Below are 20733 nucleotides of genomic sequence, written 5' to 3'. Positions count from 1 at the left end.
GATAGAGAGGGTCCTAATCTCTTACTTTCTCCTGGTACTGTCGTCGTGAGGAGTCCAGGGACTGTATGAGAGCGGTGGCATGGCCGATGAACATGGCATAGCAGGTGGCACCAATGATCATACTGAGCATGGTGAGCCACACGTCCGTCATGCCCTCTGGAGCCTGGGCACCGTAGCCAATACACAGCATGTGGCTCATCGCCTTGAACAGAGCATAGGAGTACTGGATCCCCCACGTATCATTCTGGACGGAGAGAGAGATGGAGAGAGAGCCCACATGTCATTCTACACAGGGAGTCTGAGAGGGAGAAGAAGGTGGAAGAGAGGGAGGGAGGGAGGGAGGGATGAGTGGTACAACACTAGTTAAGGTAATAACTACAGCCTAGGCTAAACAGTGGCTGTAAAGTGCTGGGTAGAGTTGCTCATTGCTTTTCCACAAATAATAATAATAATAATAAAATGGCTCTAAAATATGTTATAAAGCCAGTGTGTGTTAGCCAATCATGCAATGACGCATATTTATTTCAGGCTGAGTGTGTGTGTGACTGTGTTTGTGATTGCTTGTGTGTGTGTGTGTGTGTGAGGCCAATTATATCCTGTTCTGTTAAATGGTCCTGCGGGTGGCGCATGGCTTTCTCTGTGGAAAACACTCAGCATCAGCTGGCCTAGCAACAGTCACCCCGGCAACCACTGAGGAAACTCTGCCGAGACGGGAGTCAGCGAAACACACAGCCGTGTGTGTGTGTGTGTGTGTGTGTGTGTGTGTGTGTGTGTGTGTGTGTGTGTGTGTGTGTGTGTGTGTGTGTGTGTGTGTGTGTGTGTGTGTGTGTGTTCATATCTCCATCTACTCCATCTGTAGGATGTTTAAGTTGAGAGATGTTTTAATGTGTTGATAGTCCCTTTTATTCCAACCAGACATGCTGCTACATGAACCAATAAACTAACACAGAGAGCAAACAGCATCACCAATAAACTAACACAGAGAGCAAACAGCATCATCAATAAACTAACACAGAGAGCAAACATCATCACCAATAAACTAACACAGAGAGCAAACAGCATCACCAATAAACTAACACAGAGAGCAAACAGCATCATCAATAAACTAACACAGAGAGCAAACAGCATCACCAATAAACTAACACAGAGAGCAAACAGCATCACCAATAAACTAGCACAGAGAGCAAACAGCATCACCAATAAACTAACACAGAGAGCAAACAGCATCACCAATAAACTAACACAGAGCGCAAACAGCATCACCAATAAACTAACACAGAGAGCAAACAGCATCACCAATAAACTAACACAGAGAGCAAACATCATCACCAATAAACTAACACAGAGAGCAAACAGCATCACCAATAAACTAACACAGAGAGCAAACAGCATCACCAATAAACTAACACAGAGAGCAAACAGCATCACCAATAAACTAACACAGAGAGCAAACAGCATCACCAATAAACTAACACAGAGAGCAAACAGCATCACCAATAAACTAACACAGAGAGCAAACAGCATCACCAATAAACTAACACAGAGAGCAAACATCATCACCAATAAACTAACACAGAGAGCAAACAGCATCACCAATAAACTAACACAGAGAGCAAACATCATCACCAATAAACTAACACAGAGAGCAAACAGCATCACCAATAAACTAACACAGAGAGCAAACAGCATCACCAATAAACTAACACAGAGAGCAAACAGCATCACCAATAAACTAACACAGAGAGCAAACAGCATCACCAATAAACTAACACAGAGAGCAAACAGCATCACCAATAAACTAACACAGAGAGCAAACAGCATCACCAATAAACTAACACAGAGAGCAAACAGCATCACCAATAAACTAACACAGAGAGCAAACAGCATCCAACATGGGGATACACACACACACTCTCTCTCTCTCTGTCTACACTCTCTCTCTCTCTGTCTACACACACACTCTCTCTCTCTGTCTACACACACTCTCTCTCTGTCTACACACACACTCTCTCTCTCTGTCTACACACACTCTCTCTCTCTCGTCTACACACACACTCTCTCTCTCTCTGTCTACACACACACTCTCTCTCTCTCTGTCTACACACACTCTCTCTCTCTCTGTCTACACACACACTCTCTCTGTCTACACACACACTCTCTCTCTCTGTCTACACACACACACTCTCTCTCTCTCTCTCTCTCTCTGTCTACACACACACTCTCTCTCTCTGTCTACACACACACTCTCTCTCTCTGTCTACACACACACTCTCTCTGTCTCTGTCTACACACACTCTCTCTCTGTCTACACACACACTCTCTCTCTGTCTACACACTCTCTCTCTGTCTACACACACACTCTCTCTCGTCTACACACACACTCTCTCTCTGTCTACACACACACTCTCTCTCTCTGTCTACACTCTCTCTCTCTCTCTGTCTACACACACACTCTCTCTCTCTGTCTACACACACACTCTCTCTCTCTGTCTACACACACTCTCTCTCTCTCTGTCTACACACTCTCTCTGTCTACACACACTATCTCTCTCTCTCTGTCTACACACTCTCTCTGTCTACACACACACTCTCTCTCTCTCTGTCTACACACTCTCTCTGTCTACACACACACTCTCTCTCTCTCTGTCTACACTCTCTCTCTCTCTGTCTACACACTCTCTCTGTCTACACACACTCTCTCTCTCTCTGTCTACACACACTCTCTCTCTCTGTCTACACACACTCTCTCTCTCTGTCTACACACACTCTCTCTCTCTCTCTCTCTCTCTCTCTCGTCTACACACACACTCTCTCTCTCTGTCTACACACACTCTCTCTCTCTCTCTGTCTACACACACAATCGGTCCACTACCCCGTAATCAGTTCACACACAAACACAATATCAATAATGTCACACACTGTGCACACAAGCCCTCCATTTGTGAGCGGGTCAACATTTCTCTCCATGTCTCAGTACCCATGTAACAATCTCACCACCTTGTTGTTCTTGGACACCCAGCAGTCAGAGAGACAGATAGATAGACAGACAGACAGACAGACAGACAGACAGACAGACAGACAGACAGACAGACAGACAGACAGACAGACAGACAGACAGACAGACAGACAGACAGACAGACAGACAGACAGACAGACAGACAGACAGACAGACAGACAGACAGACAGACAGACAGACAGACAGACAGACAGACAGACAGACAGACAGACAGTGTAACTCACCACCATGTTATTCTTGGAGACCCAGCAGTCCAGGGGGAAGTCCTGCAGCATGGGAACCAGGAACTGTAGACATCCGTCCCAGTGGCACAGCAGCAGCATCATGCCTATCAGGTTGACTATCCTCACCATGGCACTGGCCAGGTCATAGGTCATATGGAAGATCTGGAGGGGGAGGGTTTGACATCACTGTAGTTTATTGACGTCTTGGGCACCTGTTATGATAGTTGCCTCTTCTCCAATGAAGAGATAGATCAGCTGCCCCCCTAGCGGTCTCTCATTCCCCCTCTCACCTCCCTTTCTCCTCCCTCTCTCCTCTCACCTCCCTCTCTCCTCTCACCTCCCTCTCTCCATCCTCTCTGGCATTTTCCACTGACTGCCCTCTACTCCCTCTCTGGAGGATTTAACCAGTGAGTTGTGACAGTGGTAGTAAGTCTCTCTTTCCCTTCCCCCCCTCTTTCTCTACCTCCTCTCCCTGTCTTCCCGGCCTCTCACCTCCTCCCACTGGTGGATGTATCGTATGAGTCGTGACAGGCGCAGCAGGCGTAGCAGGCTGAGGATCTTGGTGAAGCGTACGATGCGGAGGGCCCTGGCCGTCCTGTAAACCTCTGAGTCCAGCCGGGCCTCCAAGTCCACCATCAGGAAGATGTAGTCCACAGGGATGGACGACACAAAGTCCACCGCAAACCAGCTCTTTAGGTAGCGCTGACGGATAGCCCTGTGGTAGGATAGCATAATATAAAAGTCATTTCTATGGTCTCACAGTTAGCTTAGCATTCTGGTATTATTTCTATGGTCTCACAGTTAGCTTAGCACTGCATAGAACAACAGTTTATATTTATATGGTCTCACAGTTAGCTTAGCATAGCATAGAACAACATTGATTCCTATGGCCCCAGTAGTTATGATACTTTAGAAGAAATAACAAACAACTCCATTCATTCAAATTCTGGAAGAACACCACATAGGGAAGCATTGTCTCCAGCTCTGTGTCACCTTCACACACACACACACACACACACACACACACACACACACACACACACACACACACACACACACACACACACACACACACACACACACACACACACACACACACACACACACACACACTAACTTGGGGTCTAGCAGTATCTCAGTGCTGTCCTCCTTGACGATACCGGTCCTGAAGTTGAGGACCAGGTCAACCAGGAAGAGAGTATCAGAGACCACGTTGAAGATGATCCAGGGAGGAGTGTTCTCATCCTTAAAGAAGGTGATTCCTACTGGCAGAATGATCAGGTTCCCCATCATCAAACATAACATGATCAGGTCCCAGTAGAACCTGGGAGAGGAGAGGAGGGGAGGGGAGAGGGGGAGAGAGAGAGATTCCCTATCATCAGACACAACATGATCAGATCCCAGTATAACCTGGGAGAGGAGGGGAGGGGAGGGGAGAGGGGGAGAGAGAGAGGTTCCCTATCATCAGACACAACATGATCAGATCCCAGTAGAACCTGGGAGAGGAGGGGAGGGGAGGGGAGAGGGGGAGAGAGAGAGGTTCCCTATCATCAGACACAACATGATCAGATCCCAGTAGAACCTGGGAGAGGAGGGGAGGGGAGGGGAGAGGGGGAGAGAGAGAGGTTCCCTATCATCAGACACAACATGATCAGATCCCAGTAGAACCTGGGAGAGGAGGGGAGGGGAGGGGAGAGGGGGAGAGAGAGAGGTTCCCTATCATCAGACACAACATGATCAGATCCCAGTAGAACCTGGGAGAGGAGGGGAGGGGAGGGGAGAGGGGGAGAGAGAGAGGTTCCCTATCATCAGACACAACATGATCAGATCCCAGTAGAACCTGGGAGAGGAGGGGAGGGGAGGGGAGAGGGGGAGAGAGAGAGAGAGGTTCCCTATCATCAGACACAACATGATCAGATCCCAGTAGAACCTGGGAGAGGAGAGGAGGGGAGAGGGGGAGAGAGAGAGGTTCCCTATCATCAATACCAATGACATATCCCAATTGAACTCATCCCCTGTATTATGTTTTTCACCAAGTCTCACACTCTCTTTCTCTTTTCTGTGGGACTCCAGTTCTGGGATCATTAATGGAATGATCCAGATTAACTATGACGACTCTCACACACACACCCCGTCTCTCAGACAGTCTAGTTCCAGAGCAAGCGGTGGGTTTAGAACCGTGATATTGAATAAAAGGATTAATAGAGAAACACTCTGGACAACTGCTGTGGGCGATAATTATGTCATCCTGACCTTGGAATATAGAGGTATGAGTTAGAAGGGAACAAATGAATAACGTCACTTCCATATCACACTGTGGCAAACACACACACTAGAGGACACTACTATTTCACCCCCTACACACTGCTCTGGCTAGTCTGGCAGAAGACACCACTATCTCACCCCTACACACTGCTCTGGCTAGTCTGGCAGAAGACACCACTATCTCACCCCCTACACACTGCTCCAGCTAGTCTGGCAGAAGACACCACTATCTCACCCCCTACACACTGCTCCAGCTCGTCTGGCAGAAGACACCACTATCTCACCCCCTACACACTGCACCAGCTAGTCTGGCAGAAGACACCACTATCTCACCCCCCTACACACTGCTCCAGCTAGTCTGGCAGAAGACACCACTATCTCACCCCCTACACACTGCTCCAGCTAGTCTGGCAGAAGACACCACTATCTCACCCCCCTACACACTGCTCTGGCTCGTCTGGCAGAAGACACCACTATCTCACCCCCCTACACACTGCTCTGGCTCGTCTGGCAGCAGACACCACTATCTCACCCCCTACACACTGCTCCAGCTAGTCTGGCAGAAGACACCACTATCTCACCCCCTACACACTGCTCCGGCTAGTCTGGCAGAAGACACCACTATCTCACCCCCCTACACACTGCTCCAGCTAGTCTGGCAGAAGACACCACTATCTCACCCCCTACACACTGCTCCAGCTCGTCTGGCAGAAGACACCACTATCTCACCCCCTACACACTGCACCAGCTAGTCTGGCAGAAGACACCACTATCTCACCCCCTACACACTGCTCCAGCTCGTCTGGCAGAAGACACCACTATCTCACCCCCTACACACTGCACCAGCTAGTCTGGCAGAAGACACCACTATCTCACCCCCCTACACACTGCTCCAGCTAGTCTGGCAGAAGACACCACTATCTCACCCCCCTACACACTGCTCTGGCTCGTCTGGCAGAAGACACCACTATCTCACCCCCTACACACTGCTCCAGCTAGTCTGGCAGAAGACACCACTATCTCACCCCCCTACACACTGCTCCAGCTAGTCTGGCAGAAGACACCACTATCTCACCCCCTACACACTGCTCCAGCTAGTCTGGCAGAAGACACCACTATCTCACCCCCTACACACTGCTCCAGCTAGTCTGGCAGAAGACACCACTATCTCACCCCCTACACACTGCTCCAGCTAGTCTGGCAGAAGACACCACTATCTCACCCCCTACACACTGCTCTGGCTCGTCTGGCAGAAGACACCACTATCTCACCCCCTACACACTGCACCAGCTAGTCTGGCAGAAGACACCACTATCTCACCCCCCTACACACTGCTCCAGCTAGTCTGGCAGAAGACACCACTATCTCACCCCCTACACACTGCTCTGGCTAGTCTGGCAGAAGACACCACTATCTCACCCCCTACACACTGCTCCGGCTAGTCTGGCAGTAGTCTTTAACAGAGATACATTTGGTTTGGCTAAACCTCAGGTTTGGCTAAACCTCAGTAGATTCAAGTAGTACAGATAATAACATATTATCTGTCTCTGTGAGGCTCTGAGATTATGTACAAAGCAGACAGACAGACAGACCGAAGGAGAGACACACACATTATGCACTGCTCCAAAAAATAAAGGGAACACTTAAACAACACAATGTAACTCCAAGTCAAATCACACTTCTGTGAAATCAAACTGTCCACTTAGGAAGCAACACTGATTGACAATACATTTCACCTGCTGTTGTGCAAATGGAATAGACAACAGGTGGAAATTATAGGCAATTAGCAAGACACCCCCAATAAAGGAGTGGTTCTGCAGGTGGTGACCACAGACCACTTCTCAGTTCCTAAGCTTCCTGGCTGATGTTTTGGTCACTTTTGAATGCTGGCGGTGCTTTCACTCTAGCGGTAGCATGAGACGGAGTCTACAACCCACACAAGTGGCTCAGGTAGTGCAGCTCATCCAGGATGGCACATCAATGCGAGCTGTGGCAAGAAGGTTTGCTGTTACTGTCAGCGTAGTCTCCAGAGCATGGAGGCGCTACCAGGAGACAGGCCAGTACATCAGGAGACGTGGAGGAGGCCGTAGGAGGGCAACAACCCAGCAGCAGGACCGCTACCTCCGCCTTTGTGCAAGGAGGAGCAGGAGGAGCACTGCCAGAGCCCTGCAAATGACCTCCAGCAGGCCACAAATGTGCATGTGTCTGCTCAAACGGTCAGAAACAGACTCCATGAGGGTGGTATGAGGGCCCAACGTCCACAGGTGGGGGTTGTGCTTACAGCCCAACACCGTGCAGGACATTGGGCATTTGCCAGAGAACACCAAGATTGGCAAATTCGCCACTGGCGCCCTGTGCTCTTCACAGATGAAAGCAGGTTCACACTGAGCACGTGACAGACGTGACAGAGTCTGGAGATGCCGTGGAGAACGTTCTGCTGCCTGCAACATCCTCCAGCATGACCGGTTTGGCGGTGGGTCAGTCATGGTGTGGAGTGGCATTTCTTTGGGGGGCCGCACAGCCCTCCATGTGCTCGCCAGAGGTAGCCTGACTGCCATTAGGTACCGAGATGAGATCCTCAGACCCCTTGTGAGACCATATGCTGGTGCGGTTGGCCCTGGGTTCCTCCTAATGCAAGACAATGCTAGACCTCATGTGGCTGGAGTGTGTCAGCAGTTCCTGCAAGAGGAAGGCATTGATGCTATGGACTGGCCCACCCGTTCCCCAGACCTGAATCCAATTGAGCACATCTGGGACATCATGTCTCGCTCCATCCACCAACGCCACGTTGCACCACAGACTGTCCAGGATTTGGCGGATGCTTTAGTCCAGGTCTGGGAGGAGATCCCTCAGGAGACCATCCGCCACCTCATCAGGAGCATGCCCAGGCGTTGTAGGGAGGTCATACAGGCACGTGGAGGCCACACACACTACTGAGCCTCATTTTGACTTGTTTTAAGGACCTTACATCAAAGTTGGATCAGCCTGTAGTGTGGTTTTCCACTTTAATTTTGAGTGTGACTCCAAATCCAGACCTCCATGGGTTGATAAATTGGATTTCCATTGATTATTTTTGTGTGATTTTGTTGTCAGCACATTCAACTATGTAAAGAAAAAAGTATTTAATAAGATTATTTATTTCATTCAGATCTCGGATGTGTTGTTTAAGTGTTCCCTTTATTTTTTTGAGCAGTGTATATATATATATATATATTGTAGCTGTTTCAGGGGCTGTGTGGTGAATGGACGGTATGTGCCTGCAAGGTTTCTGTGTTTTCTGGCTGCCAGGACCACGGACAGCAATGTGAAGTATTCCCCAGAGGCAGGACCACGGACAGCAATGTGAAGTATTCCCCAGGGGTAGGACCACGGACAGCAATGTGAAGTATTCCCCAGAGGCAGGACCACGGACAGCAATGTGAAGTATTCCCCAGGGGTAGGACCACGGACAGCAATGTGAAGTATTCCCCAGAGGCAGGACCACGGACAGCAATGTGAAGTATTCCCCAGGGGTAGGACCACGGACAGCAATGTGAAGTATTCCCCAGGGGTAGGACCACGGACAGCAATGTGAAGTATTCCCCAGGGGTAGGACCACGGACAGCAATGTGAAGTATTCCCCAGAGGCAGGACCACGGACAGCAATGTGAAGTATTCCCCAGGGGTAGGACCACGGACAGCAATGTGAAGTATTCCCCAGAGGCAGGACCACGGACAGCAATGTGAAGTATTCCCCAGGGGTAGGACCACGGACAGCAATGTGAAGTATTCCCCAGAGGCAGGACCACGGACAGCAATGTGAAGTATTCCCCAGGGGTAGGACCACGGACAGCAATGTGAAGTATTCCCCAGAGGCAGGACCACGGACAGCAATGTGAAGTATTCCCCAGGGGTAGGACCACGGACAGCAATGTGAAATATTCCCCAGAGGCAGGAGCATAGACATCTCAGGGGAAACTTCTAGACTGCAGTGGAACAGCCACACCTGTCTCCAGTTGTAATTAGAGCCAAACTGAGGACAGGTGAAACCAATCAGGGCCTCTACTTAACAGCGCCCTGGGTTTTCTTTCTTTGTCCTTTCTTTGACTCCGGCAGGTGAACGAGTAGGAGGTTATTGGAGCGGCAGAGCGTACGGTGGAGACGGAGGTTTACTGGAAGAAAGGAACTGATAATTTCAACAAGGATGGAACCCCCAAAGACCAAATTTGGAGGATCTTCCACTGGTGATGAAGTATTTACTCTGTTTGTTTTGAGTTGTATATATGAGGAACGCTGCCGAAACCTGATAATAAAGTGGTTTAACCCTTCCCTTGGACTGGTGGTGTGTGTAAACCCTGCCTTACAAAGATCTTGGCGCTGAAACCGCCACAATATATAAACTCAGCAAAAAAAGAAGCGTCCCTTTTTCAGGACCCTCTCTTTCAAAGATAATTCGTAAAAATCCAAATAACTTCACACATCTTCATTGTAAAGGGTTTAAACACTGTTTCTCATGCTTGTTCAATGAACCATAAACAATTAATGAACATACACCTGTGTAATGGTCGTTAAGATACTAACAGCTTACAGATGGTAGGCAATTAAGGTCACAGTTATAAAAACTTAGGACACTAAAGAGGCCTTTCTACTGACTCTGAAAAACATCAAAAGAAAGCTGCCCAGGGTCCCTGCTCAGCTGCGTGAACGTGCCTTAGGCATGCTGCAAGGAGGCATGAGGACTGCAGATGTGGCCAGGACAATAAATTGCAATGTCCGTACTGTGAGATGCCTAAGACAGCGCTAAAGGGAGACAGGATGTCCTCGCAGTGGCAGACCACGTGTAACAACACCTGCACGGGATCGGTACATCCGAACATCACACCTGCGAGGCACAGGTACAGGATGGCAACAACAACTGCCCGAGTTACACCAGGAACGCACAATCCCTCCATCAGTGCTCAGACTGTCCGCAGTAGGCTGAGAAAGGCTGGACTGAGGGCTTGTAGGCCTGTTGTAAGGTAGGTCCTCACCAGACATCACCGGCAACAACGTCACCTATGGGCACAAACCCACTGTCACTGGACCAGACAGGACTGGCAAAAAGTGCTCTTCACTGACGAGTCGCAGTTTTGTCTCACCAGGGGTGATGGTGGGATTTGCGTTTATCGTCGAAGGAATGAGCGTTACACCGAGGCCTGTACTCTGGAGCGGGATCTATTTGGAGGTGGAGGGTCCATCACGGTCTGGGGCGGTGTGTCACAGCGTCATCGGACTGAGCTTGTTGTCATTGCAGGCAATCTCAACGCTGTGCGTTACAGGGAAGACATCCTCCTCCCTCATGTGGTACCCTTCCTGCAGGGTCATCCTGACATGACCCTCCAGCATGACAATGCCACCAGCCATACTTCTTGTTCTGTGCGTGATTTCCTGCAAGACAGGAATGTCAGTGTTCTGCCGTGGCCAGCGAAGAGCCCGGATCTCAATCCCATTGAGCACGTCTGGGACCTGTTGGATCAGAGGGTGAGGGCTATTCCCCCCAGAAATGTCCAGGAACTTGCAGGTGCCTTGGTGGAAGAGTGGGGTAACATCTCACAGCAAGAACTGGCAAATCTAGTGCAGTCCATGAGGAGGAGATGCACTGCAGTACTTAATGCAGCTAGTGGCCACACCAGATACTGACTGTTACTTTTGATTTTGATTGATTTGATTAGATTTTGATCTGATTTTCTGTTAGTCACATGTCTGTGGAACTTGTTCAGTTTATGTCTCAGTTGTTGAATCTTGTTATGTTCATACAAATATTTACACGTTAAGTTTGCTGAAAATAAACGCAGTTGACAGTGAGAGGACGTTTCTTTTTTTGTTGAGTTTATATGTGTGTGTGAAGAGACTAAAGAACAGACACCTTCCAGAGAACATCACATCACCAAACCTCATTAAGTCTCTACACATTAGGTTCCTTTGTCCAAGCTGGGTTGTGACAGCTGATACCAGCACATTTTTGTGCCCACAAACAAATGACAACATTTAAAGGTTAAGTCTGCAGAAGGGAAGAATGGGAGGGATTTTTTTCAGGGGAAAGATTAAAATGCTTGATGCTCAGAAATGGGTGTCTGAATTGTTGCTGTGTGGTACAATACGTGCTGGGTACTTGCAGACCAGGCAGTCTGGCTGTTCTACACTAGAAATAAAGTTACCAAAAGGTTAATCGGCTGTCCCCATAGGAGAACCCTTTTTGTTTCCAGGTAGAACTAATTTGGGATCCATGTAGAACCCTCTGTGGAAAGGCTTCTACATGGACCCCTAATGGGTTCTTCAAAGGGTTTGCCAATGGGAACAGCTGAAGAACCCTTTTAGGTCCTAGATAGCACCTTGTTTTCTAAGTGCATATGCCCTATGGCTGGGTGTGGTTAGCTAAAAGGGAACCAGATGCATAGTGAGAGAAAGTAGTTCAATCTGTATTCATCCTGTTACACCCGCATAAACCAATCTGGATGAATATGTTTCCAGATCTGTTTTTCTGAACAGAGTTCCAGTCAATTTATTTCATAGAAATTCCAATTCTGAATTGTGAGATTCTCATTGACATCCTCATCAGTGTTCTATTCATGAGCAGACTGGAGTTGCAATGGAATTGCTGCTCTACTGGACTCCAACCAAGCAGTCATCTCTCTTAATACAAGTTACTTCCTTCCTGTGTCTCAGTTCATTGTTTTCCTGTTAGAACTTGACAACATGTAAATGACAACTAAGGTTCCAGTGTATGGGTAGACACATATGCAGAGACATGCTCAGCCACACCTTGAAGTATCTGCAGGTTATTAAAGAAATAGCAGAACATTTCTGACATGCAAATTAGCCTTATCTCATCTTCCTAATCTTAGCTGATGCAGTAAATACCAACTTCTCTCTCTTAAACAAAACTAAAGCATCTGGGACATATCTACTTTTCCCTCTCTTTCTCATTCCCCTCTCTCTTTCCCTCTTTCTCCTTCCCCCTCTCTCTTTCTCCTTCCCCCTCTCTCTTGTTACCCTCTTTTGCCTTCCCCCTCTCTTTCCCCACTTTCTCCCTCCCCCCTGCCTCACTGTATTTTAGCTTTATTAAAGCTTTATTGGCCTGAAATATATGCATGTCTAATATATGTTCCAGACAAAGGAACTTTGTCTCTATCCCTCTAACGTCTCTCTTAATACATTTTTCTCCAACTCTCCCCCTCTCTTTCTGTTCCTCATTATGTCTTGGCTACTCGTTGTCACAGGCGTCGTAAGGATTGGACCAAAATACAGCGGGGATGTGAATACTCATTTTCTTCTTTATTAAATAAAATGAACACTGAACAAAAAGAACGACGAAAACAGTCCTGTCAGGCACACAGCCAAACAAGAGACAACTACCCACAAATCCCATAGAAAAACCACCCCTCTTAAATAGGACCTTCAATTAGAAGCAACGAGGAGCAGCTGCTTCCAATTGAAGGTCAACCCAATAAACACCACATGGAAATAGACATACTAGAACTAAACTAACAAGAACATAGCCCAACAAACCCCGAAACACTCTAAACAAACACCCCCTGCCACGCCCTGACCAAACTAAAATAACAAACAACCTCTTACTGGTCAGGACGTGACACTCGTATTATCTTAATGAGGTGAAGGGTGTGAGAGCTTATCACCAGACTCAGAGACTTTATACTCACACACGTGCACACACACACACACACCTCCGGAGACCAAGGTCATCGTCAGGACAAAACACACATTAGGGCTTTGTCACTAAGCTCTCTGTCTTTCGTTCCCTCTATTGTTCCCTCCTCATCAGTCTGTCGCCCTCCCTTCTCTATTCATAGATCCAATCTACAGGTACCTAATTGAAAGATTAGATGCCTGAATTATGCATAATGAATACACTACATGCATAATTCAGAATATTATGCATATTCAATTGTGATAACAGAATGAATAATGCAGTCATTTACATATTGTGATGGAATGTGTGAATAGTAATAAGTGCAAAGGTGTTACGTCCGTCTGAAGTAGTAGACCAAGGCGCAGCGTGGGTTCGTCATATTTTAATTAACGTGAACCAGCAAAACAATAAACAAAACAAACGAACAGTATTGCAGGCTGCTCACAGCTATGCAAAATCAACTTCCCACAAAAGACAGGTGGAAAAACGGCTACCTAAGTATGGCTCCCAATCAGCGACAACGAAGTACAGCTGTCCCTGATTGAGAGCCATACCAGGCCAAAACACAGAAATACAAAACAAGGATAGGGAACATAGAAATATAAAATATAGAACATACATCAAAACCCCAAAACACACAAAACAAACACCCCCTGCCACGCCCTGATCAAACTACTATAACAAATATCCCCTTTTATTGGTCAGGACGTGACAAAAGGGAGGATATCCAATTCTCTAAACCTCTCTTCTGTACTTCCCTCATCCCTCCATCTCCCTCCCTCCATCACCTGACTGGAATCAGAAGAGGGATAGCTGAGACTGATCTCCATTGAGTCGTAGAGTATGAGAAAGAAAAAAAAGAGAATGTGTGTGTGTTTATATGTGTGTGTGTTCGTGTGTGTTTGTGTGTGTGTGTGTGTGTGTGTGTGTGCGTTCGATTGAGGCTGGCGGAACCAAAGTGGGCCAGGAGACTGGCGAATCAAGTAATCCATTGTTTCTGAGGCCTGTCTGGAGATTGCTACTCTGTCTCTCTCGCCACAGAGAGACCACTCGACAGGTGGTTGATTATCCATCAGTCTGCAAAGTGTTTTAAACGTTTCAAACACACCCAAGGCTAGCAACCACCAGAAAATCTAATTCCCTGAAGTGATTTTATTTGACCTTTATTTAACTAGGCAAGTCAGTTATGAACAAATTCTTATTTACAATGACAGCCTACCCCGGCTAAACCCTAACCCGGACGACGCTGGGCCAATTGTGCACGGCCCTATGGGACTCCCAATCTCAGCCAGTTGTAATACAGCCTGGAATCAAACCAGGGTCTGTGGTGGCTCTTCTAGCACTGAGATGCAGTGCCCTAGACTGCTGCACCACTCGGGAGCCCTGAGTTTTCAACATGTTTCCCCATCTAATTCCCTGAAGTGATTTCAACGCCTGAAGTTAAAGACATTTCATATTAAGGATCACCTCACCTCCTTCTGAGGACTGTCAATGTGATGGTTTTCTCTATAAATATTTGTGATTCTAAAACACTGTCAGTAATTAGCCAGCAGGGGGTGTTGTGTTGGGTTCACTCACATTGACCACACACAGAGGGCCAAGCCAGCAGGCCTCCATCTAAAACCCTGTCTATATCAAATCAAATCAAATCAAATTGGTCACATGCGCCGAATACAACAGGTGTAGACCTTACCGTGAAATGCTTACTTACAAGCTCTTAACCAACAATGCAGTTCAAGAAATAGAGTTAAGAAAATACTTACTAAATAAACTAAAGTAAAAAATAAAAACTAACACAATAACATAACAATAACGAGGCTATATACAGGGGGTACCGAGTCAGTGTGCAGGGGTACAGGTTAGATGAGTGCTAACATGCGTACTTTGTCCTGAACTTGTCCACATTCTTATTATGCCCACATTTTAGACACATTTTTAGACACAATTGAAATACCAGGTCAAGATCAGGACAAAGGAGGCATGTTAGTGGCAGGTATAAACAGGGCTTATGTGTGATTGATTTTTATGGGCAAGCACAGTCACAACTTACATCACAGATATTTCACACAGAGAACACACAGTGTGTGCGTGTGGTGTGTTGTGTGTGTTGTGCACGTGTGTGTGTGTGAGTGTGTGTAACATATCATGTCTCATTATATCCTCTATCAGATTGGTTCAATGAACCTACTGCACTGGGATAAATCAGGGTCACACAGAGTGTTTCTAGGTAGTCTTAAACACATCTACTGTGAAACTAAAATACACACCTCATACACATGGTTATGGGCTTAAAACAAAGAAGACCCCTGTACTATGTCAGGAATAGAGTTCAAATGTATTCCACTTTGAGTTCGCATCCCAATATTCCACTTTATATACATCACAGAAGACTGAAATAAAACAAAACTGTTTGACATAGAAACATCAGATTATCAGCGGCTTTTTTGAAATAATGTGTATTACTTATAAAAGTATGAAAAATATGAATAACATTCCACCTGTGAAGCCACTAGGTCATTTGACTGCAGGAAAGGGCTACGGAACTACAGTAAAAAGAAACTAGACAGGACACATCACGTTCTAAGAAAGTATCTCCCTCCCTCTCTCTCCCTTCCCTCACCCTCCCTTCCTCTCCCCTCCCTCTCTCTCCCCCTTACGCTCCCCTCCCTCTCTCTCCCTTCCCTCACCCTCCCTCTCTCTCTCCCTTCCTCTCCCCTCCCTCTCTCTCCCCCTTACGCTCCCCTCCCTCTCCCCTCCTTCTCTCCCCTCTCTGTCTTTCCCCCTCCCTCTCTACCCTCCCTCTCTCCTCCTTCTCTCCCCTCTCTGTCTTTTCCCCTCCCTCCCTCTGTCCCCCTTCCTCTGATTCCCTTCCTTCAATTCTCCCTCTATTCACAAATCCTCTCTTTCTCTCCCTATTCTAAGGAGCTTCTACTAACTTAGTAACAAGGATGTTCATGAAGGATATTCCCCAACTTTATCATCAGCTCACCACCAGCCAGCCTGCACGTCCTGTCTCTTCTCTCCCTCTGTCTTTCCTCTCAGGGTACATCCCATTAGCTTCCCCTTCTCATCCTCTCCTTCACTGGTCTGAAAGACTTGATAAACTATGGTAACCTCGTCAAATCTCTTCAGTGGTTATGAGGGAAAGGACTCAAGGAGATGAGGCTATAGAGGTCAAATGAAGACACTGCCTTTATTCATTGATATGGATGGAATGGAGTAGCCTACATGAGATTTGCTAGGTGTGACATGCTCTCCCTCTATGCTGCCCTGTCTTTCACACCTCTTTCTCTCCCCCTCTCTCTTTCCATCCCTCCCTCTCCTCTCTTCCACTATTCATAGTGTTGTGGTTACTGAAGTGATGTTGCTGTAAGGGTGTTTCACCCACACTCTGTCTGACCTGTTTCCTCCACTGTCTTATATATCCTCAACACATCTCTCCCTCGCTCTGACCATCCCTTTATCCATCCATCCATCCTCCCCTCTATTCTCCATCTCCTGATCACTCCTCTCTTTTCTTCTTCTCTCTTCCTTCCTTTCCTCTCTTTCTTACCTGAAGGATGGACATATTCTCCCTCTGGGTCATGGCCCCACTGTGTCTTTCACCTCGTCTCTCTCCCATCCAAAGACACCCAGACTCCTTCTCCCCTCCCTCACTGTGCCTCTCCACCCCACCCCCTCCCTCCCCCCTGGCAAGGCTGTATGGTCTGTATGGACCTGAAGTGGCTGTCAGAGTGCATGATATTTTCCATTCCCTAGGGCTGTAGGGGTGTATGGTGCGTACCTGAAGTCGCTGTAGGGGTGTATGGTGCGTACCTGAAGTCGCTGTAGGGGTGTATGGTGCGTACCTGAAGTCGCTGTAGGGGTGTATGATGCGTACCTGAAGTCGCTGTAGGGGTGTATGGTGCGTACCTGAAGTCGCTGTAGGGGTGTATGGTGCGTACCTGAAGTCGCTGTAGGGGTGTATGGTGCGTACCTGAAGTCGCTGTAGGGGTGTATGGTGCGTACCTGAAGTCGCTGTAGGGGTGTATGGTGCGTACCTGAAGTCGCTGTAGGGGTGTATGGTGCGTACCTGAAGTCGCTGTAGGGGTGTATGGTGCGTACCTGAAGTCGCTGTAGGGGTGTATGGTGCATACCTGAAGTCGCTGTAGGGGTGTATGGTGCGTACCTGAAGTCGCTGTAGGGGTGTATGGTGCGTACCTGAAGTCGCTGTAGGGGTGTATGGTGCATACCTGAAGTCGCTGTAGGGGTGTATGGTGCGTACCTGAAGTCGCTGTAGGGGTGTATGATGCGTACCTGAAGTCGCTGTAGGGGTGTATGGTGCGTACCTGAAGTCGCTGTAGGGGTGTATGATCCACTCTCCTGCTGATTTGAGTCTCTCCTGCTCCATGGCCACGGCCTTGTGGGACCCAAACATGCGCAGGCTGAACTTGTTGACCCCCGGCTGCAGCATGGCTCCAAACTGTCTCTGGATGAAGGTGGACTGGTTGGAGTAGCTGTAGTCTTCCCCGTCCAGACCCATCCCAAATCCCCCCATGCCCCCTGTCCCAGACAGACTCCCCATCTCCGGCGTGCCCGCCACGGTGTTACAAGCCGTGGTTGTCGTGGTTTCCGGGCCCAACGCTACGACGACCACTCCGGTGCCGGTGGAGGAGGAAGTGGAGGCAAGGGCGGCGCGTGACGAGGAAAAGCCAACAGAACGCTGCTGGGCGGAGGAGAAGGGGGCTGGAGGAGGGGGCAGGGGGACAGGGGTGGTCGGGGTGCCAGCTGAACGGAAGGGGAGGCCGTCTCTGGTGGCACTCAAGATGGAGAGGCGCCGTCGCCCCCCTCCGGAACCGGACCCCTCGACACCTGGCCTGTCCCCCTCCAGAGATGCCTGGGAGAGGCGGTACCCTGGGGAGGGCAGGCTGCCCTTACTGCGCCTCTTAGAGTCTCCTCCACTACGACCCGGCCGACCCTCACCCCCGCCAGGGGGCCCAACACCTACCGCCACCCCATCCATCCCCTAACCAGGGAGAAGGGTGGCAAAGGGAGATCAATATAACCGGTCACTCTCACTCTGGAAACAGATTGTCAAAACGGGACAAGATGTCCTGTCAATGTTCAACTAGGAGCCTAATAAAATGCTACTACCTAAGACTGTCTGGGGAAAGAGAAAGGTGGTGATTAAATAGTTGACCTCAAATTTTTATCATCTCCAATGGCTTGTAGTGATCTGTCTCCTCTCCACTGATCTGTGCATCCTAACCCCACCTCTGGGAGTTTGCCACTTAAAAACGACAATGGATTTGTCTCTCCAAAAATATGATGGCAGTGCTTTCTCTTATCTCCTCCTTTCCCCAGCTTGCTTTTCTTCATCGAGATCTCTCCATCCTCCCTTCTTCTCCTGGCCTGAGGCCCACCTTCTCCTTTCTACTGCTGCCCTCAGCATTTCGACACCAGGCATATTGGCACCTAATTCCTGGTCTCTCTCAGGGATAATGACGCAGGTCGCTCTTTGACCCCCCCTCTCTGGTTGTCAAGGATATGTCTCCCTCTTGCTCTCATCGACACATGGTAGTATTCTGTAAGAGTTCATCTTGACAGTGGATGGGAGGTGGTAGTTTTGGATGGTTGGCTACCTATGAATGACAAGTACAAGTGAGCCTCATCAGCACGGATCGGTTTGTTTTAACGGACACAAACGGTCACGAGACACACACAGACAGACTCACCCGCACACAGTCTGACTCACCCGCGCACTGATTTATACTGAAACACGCTTTCAAACACAGACAGAGATACACACACAAAGACACGAAAATAAGCAAGAGTACATATGCAAGTGGTCGTACCCCCAATTTAGTCCACATTCGCCTAACACCCGATAATATTCCCTTTGTCCGGGCACGTAAAACAAGACAAGCTGTTAGCGTCACCATTAGGGTTATTTTCGGAATTCAGTTCGGAAACACACAAACAGAACAGACAAACTGGGCAAGTGCAGAATATGTGACGTCTCCAAACCCGCCCGGATAAATGTTCTGCTATTTCAGACGCGTTTCCCCTCCTCTTCCACTTCTCCAGTCACTCCCAATGACATCCTTGGACCGTTACAGCGACATCTTTGTAGCCCATCCTATTCATTTACGATTAATAAAACCTTCGTTTCATGTACATGTTTTTAACGAATCTTGATGAATAAAACCATGCAAGGAAATTAAGTGCGCTTGAATGAATTAGATCCATGAAGTCCTGTTCCAACCGGAATAACTTGTTGAGCTTGAGAAGGTATAGCCAAATATTAGGCAATTCTATGGCCAATCATAACTCAAAAGGAACGCGACACCAGTCTTAATATTCTGATTCCGATTGCATTTTAACTTCCAAAACGCCCGTCACCTCTCAGGCACGCACGCACGCAACTGAAATATTAAATAAATAAATATACACAAAGGTCTGAATCTAATCGGCTTGTTACCATGGCAGCAGCATCCCCATCACCCTTCCTTCCCCAGGCTGCACGCCCAGCCGGCGCAAGAAGCCCACAGCACAGGTATGGGTGCCGCGTCATCCACCCCAATACAACCGGGGAATTGCGCGAGGGAGGGAAATAAAGAGAAAGAGAGAGAGAGGTGCGTTGAAGGACAAATCCAACCCAACATATTGTAACGAGCCTGGGTTTATAAGCGCTGATATCTACTCTGCCGCACGAGCATGCTTTTGCGGCACAGTCGATAGCGCGCTGGACTTCGGGCTAGAAGGTCGAGGGGTCGAGACCTGCTCCCTGCCTGTTTCATTACAATATATATATTTTTTTTCATTAGTTCACTGTTGATAAATTCCCAAAGTGTTTTGCATGTCAGAAATCACATTTTCAAGATATAGGACTTTCGAAAATCAAATTGTCACTTGCCACATCCTCTTTGCACCCCATTCTTTCTATTTCTACTTTGCACTTTCTTCCACTACAAATCTACCAATCCAGTGTTTTACTTGCTATATTGTATTTACTTTGCCACTATGGCCTTTTTTGCCATTACCTCCGTTATCGCACCTCATTTGCTCACATTGTATATAGACTTATTTTTCTACTGTATTATTGACTGTATGTTTGTTTTACTCCATGTGTAACTCTGTGTTGTTGTGTGTCGAACTGCTTTGCTTTATCTTGGCCAGGTCGCAGTTGTAAATTACAACTTGTTCTCAACTTGCCTACCTGGTTAAATAAAGGTGAAATAAAAAAAGAAATAAAAAATGATGCAAAATGCATCGTATGATGCTTAACGACCATTTCTGAGTGGATTTTCCTTTAAGGAGCGAGAGGAAGAAAAGGGACATGGGAGAGAAGATAAGAAACAGAATAGAGACAGTTAATTGGTTTATGGGCAGTCGCTGTGCACGCGGATCTGGGTCATCTCAGTCCGTACAATATAGGACACAGCTGAAGCACCTCAGAAAACTCAGCATCTAATGGCATCGGTCAAACCGAATATCTCCACCAGCCACAGCGACAGAGATACGCCTTATCTATTTCCACACCGCATATGACTGACAACGGCCGCAATAACTGGCAACTG

The 20733-nt window shown here is 47.8% G+C and overlaps 1 protein-coding gene across 1 annotated transcript in view; it reads right to left on the bottom strand.

Annotated features, from left to right (window-relative positions):
* Positions 1-19933, bottom strand: part of LOC145850522 (uncharacterized) — a 29228-nt gene extending 9295 nt beyond the window's left edge. The window contains exons 1-5 of the mRNA XM_082975565.1: positions 17503-19933; positions 4358-4564; positions 3733-3955; positions 3241-3402; positions 26-244 (exon numbers count right to left, since the gene is read on the bottom strand). Of these exons, the coding sequence (XP_082831691.1) occupies positions 26-244; positions 3241-3402; positions 3733-3955; positions 4358-4564; positions 17503-18176 (1485 nt within the window). The 5' untranslated portion in view covers positions 18177-19933. The remainder of the gene's footprint in view (positions 1-25; positions 245-3240; positions 3403-3732; positions 3956-4357; positions 4565-17502) is intronic.
* Positions 19934-20733: the final 800 nt, after the last annotated feature.

The sequence above is a fragment of the Salmo salar genome, chromosome 05 (assembly GCF_965601325.2).
Source record: "Salmo salar chromosome 05, fSalSal1, whole genome shotgun sequence".
Classification (NCBI taxonomy): domain Eukaryota; kingdom Metazoa; phylum Chordata; class Actinopteri; order Salmoniformes; family Salmonidae; genus Salmo; species Salmo salar.
The sequence above is the reverse complement of the archived record's forward strand: the minus strand, read 5'-3'. Positions and strand labels throughout refer to the sequence as shown.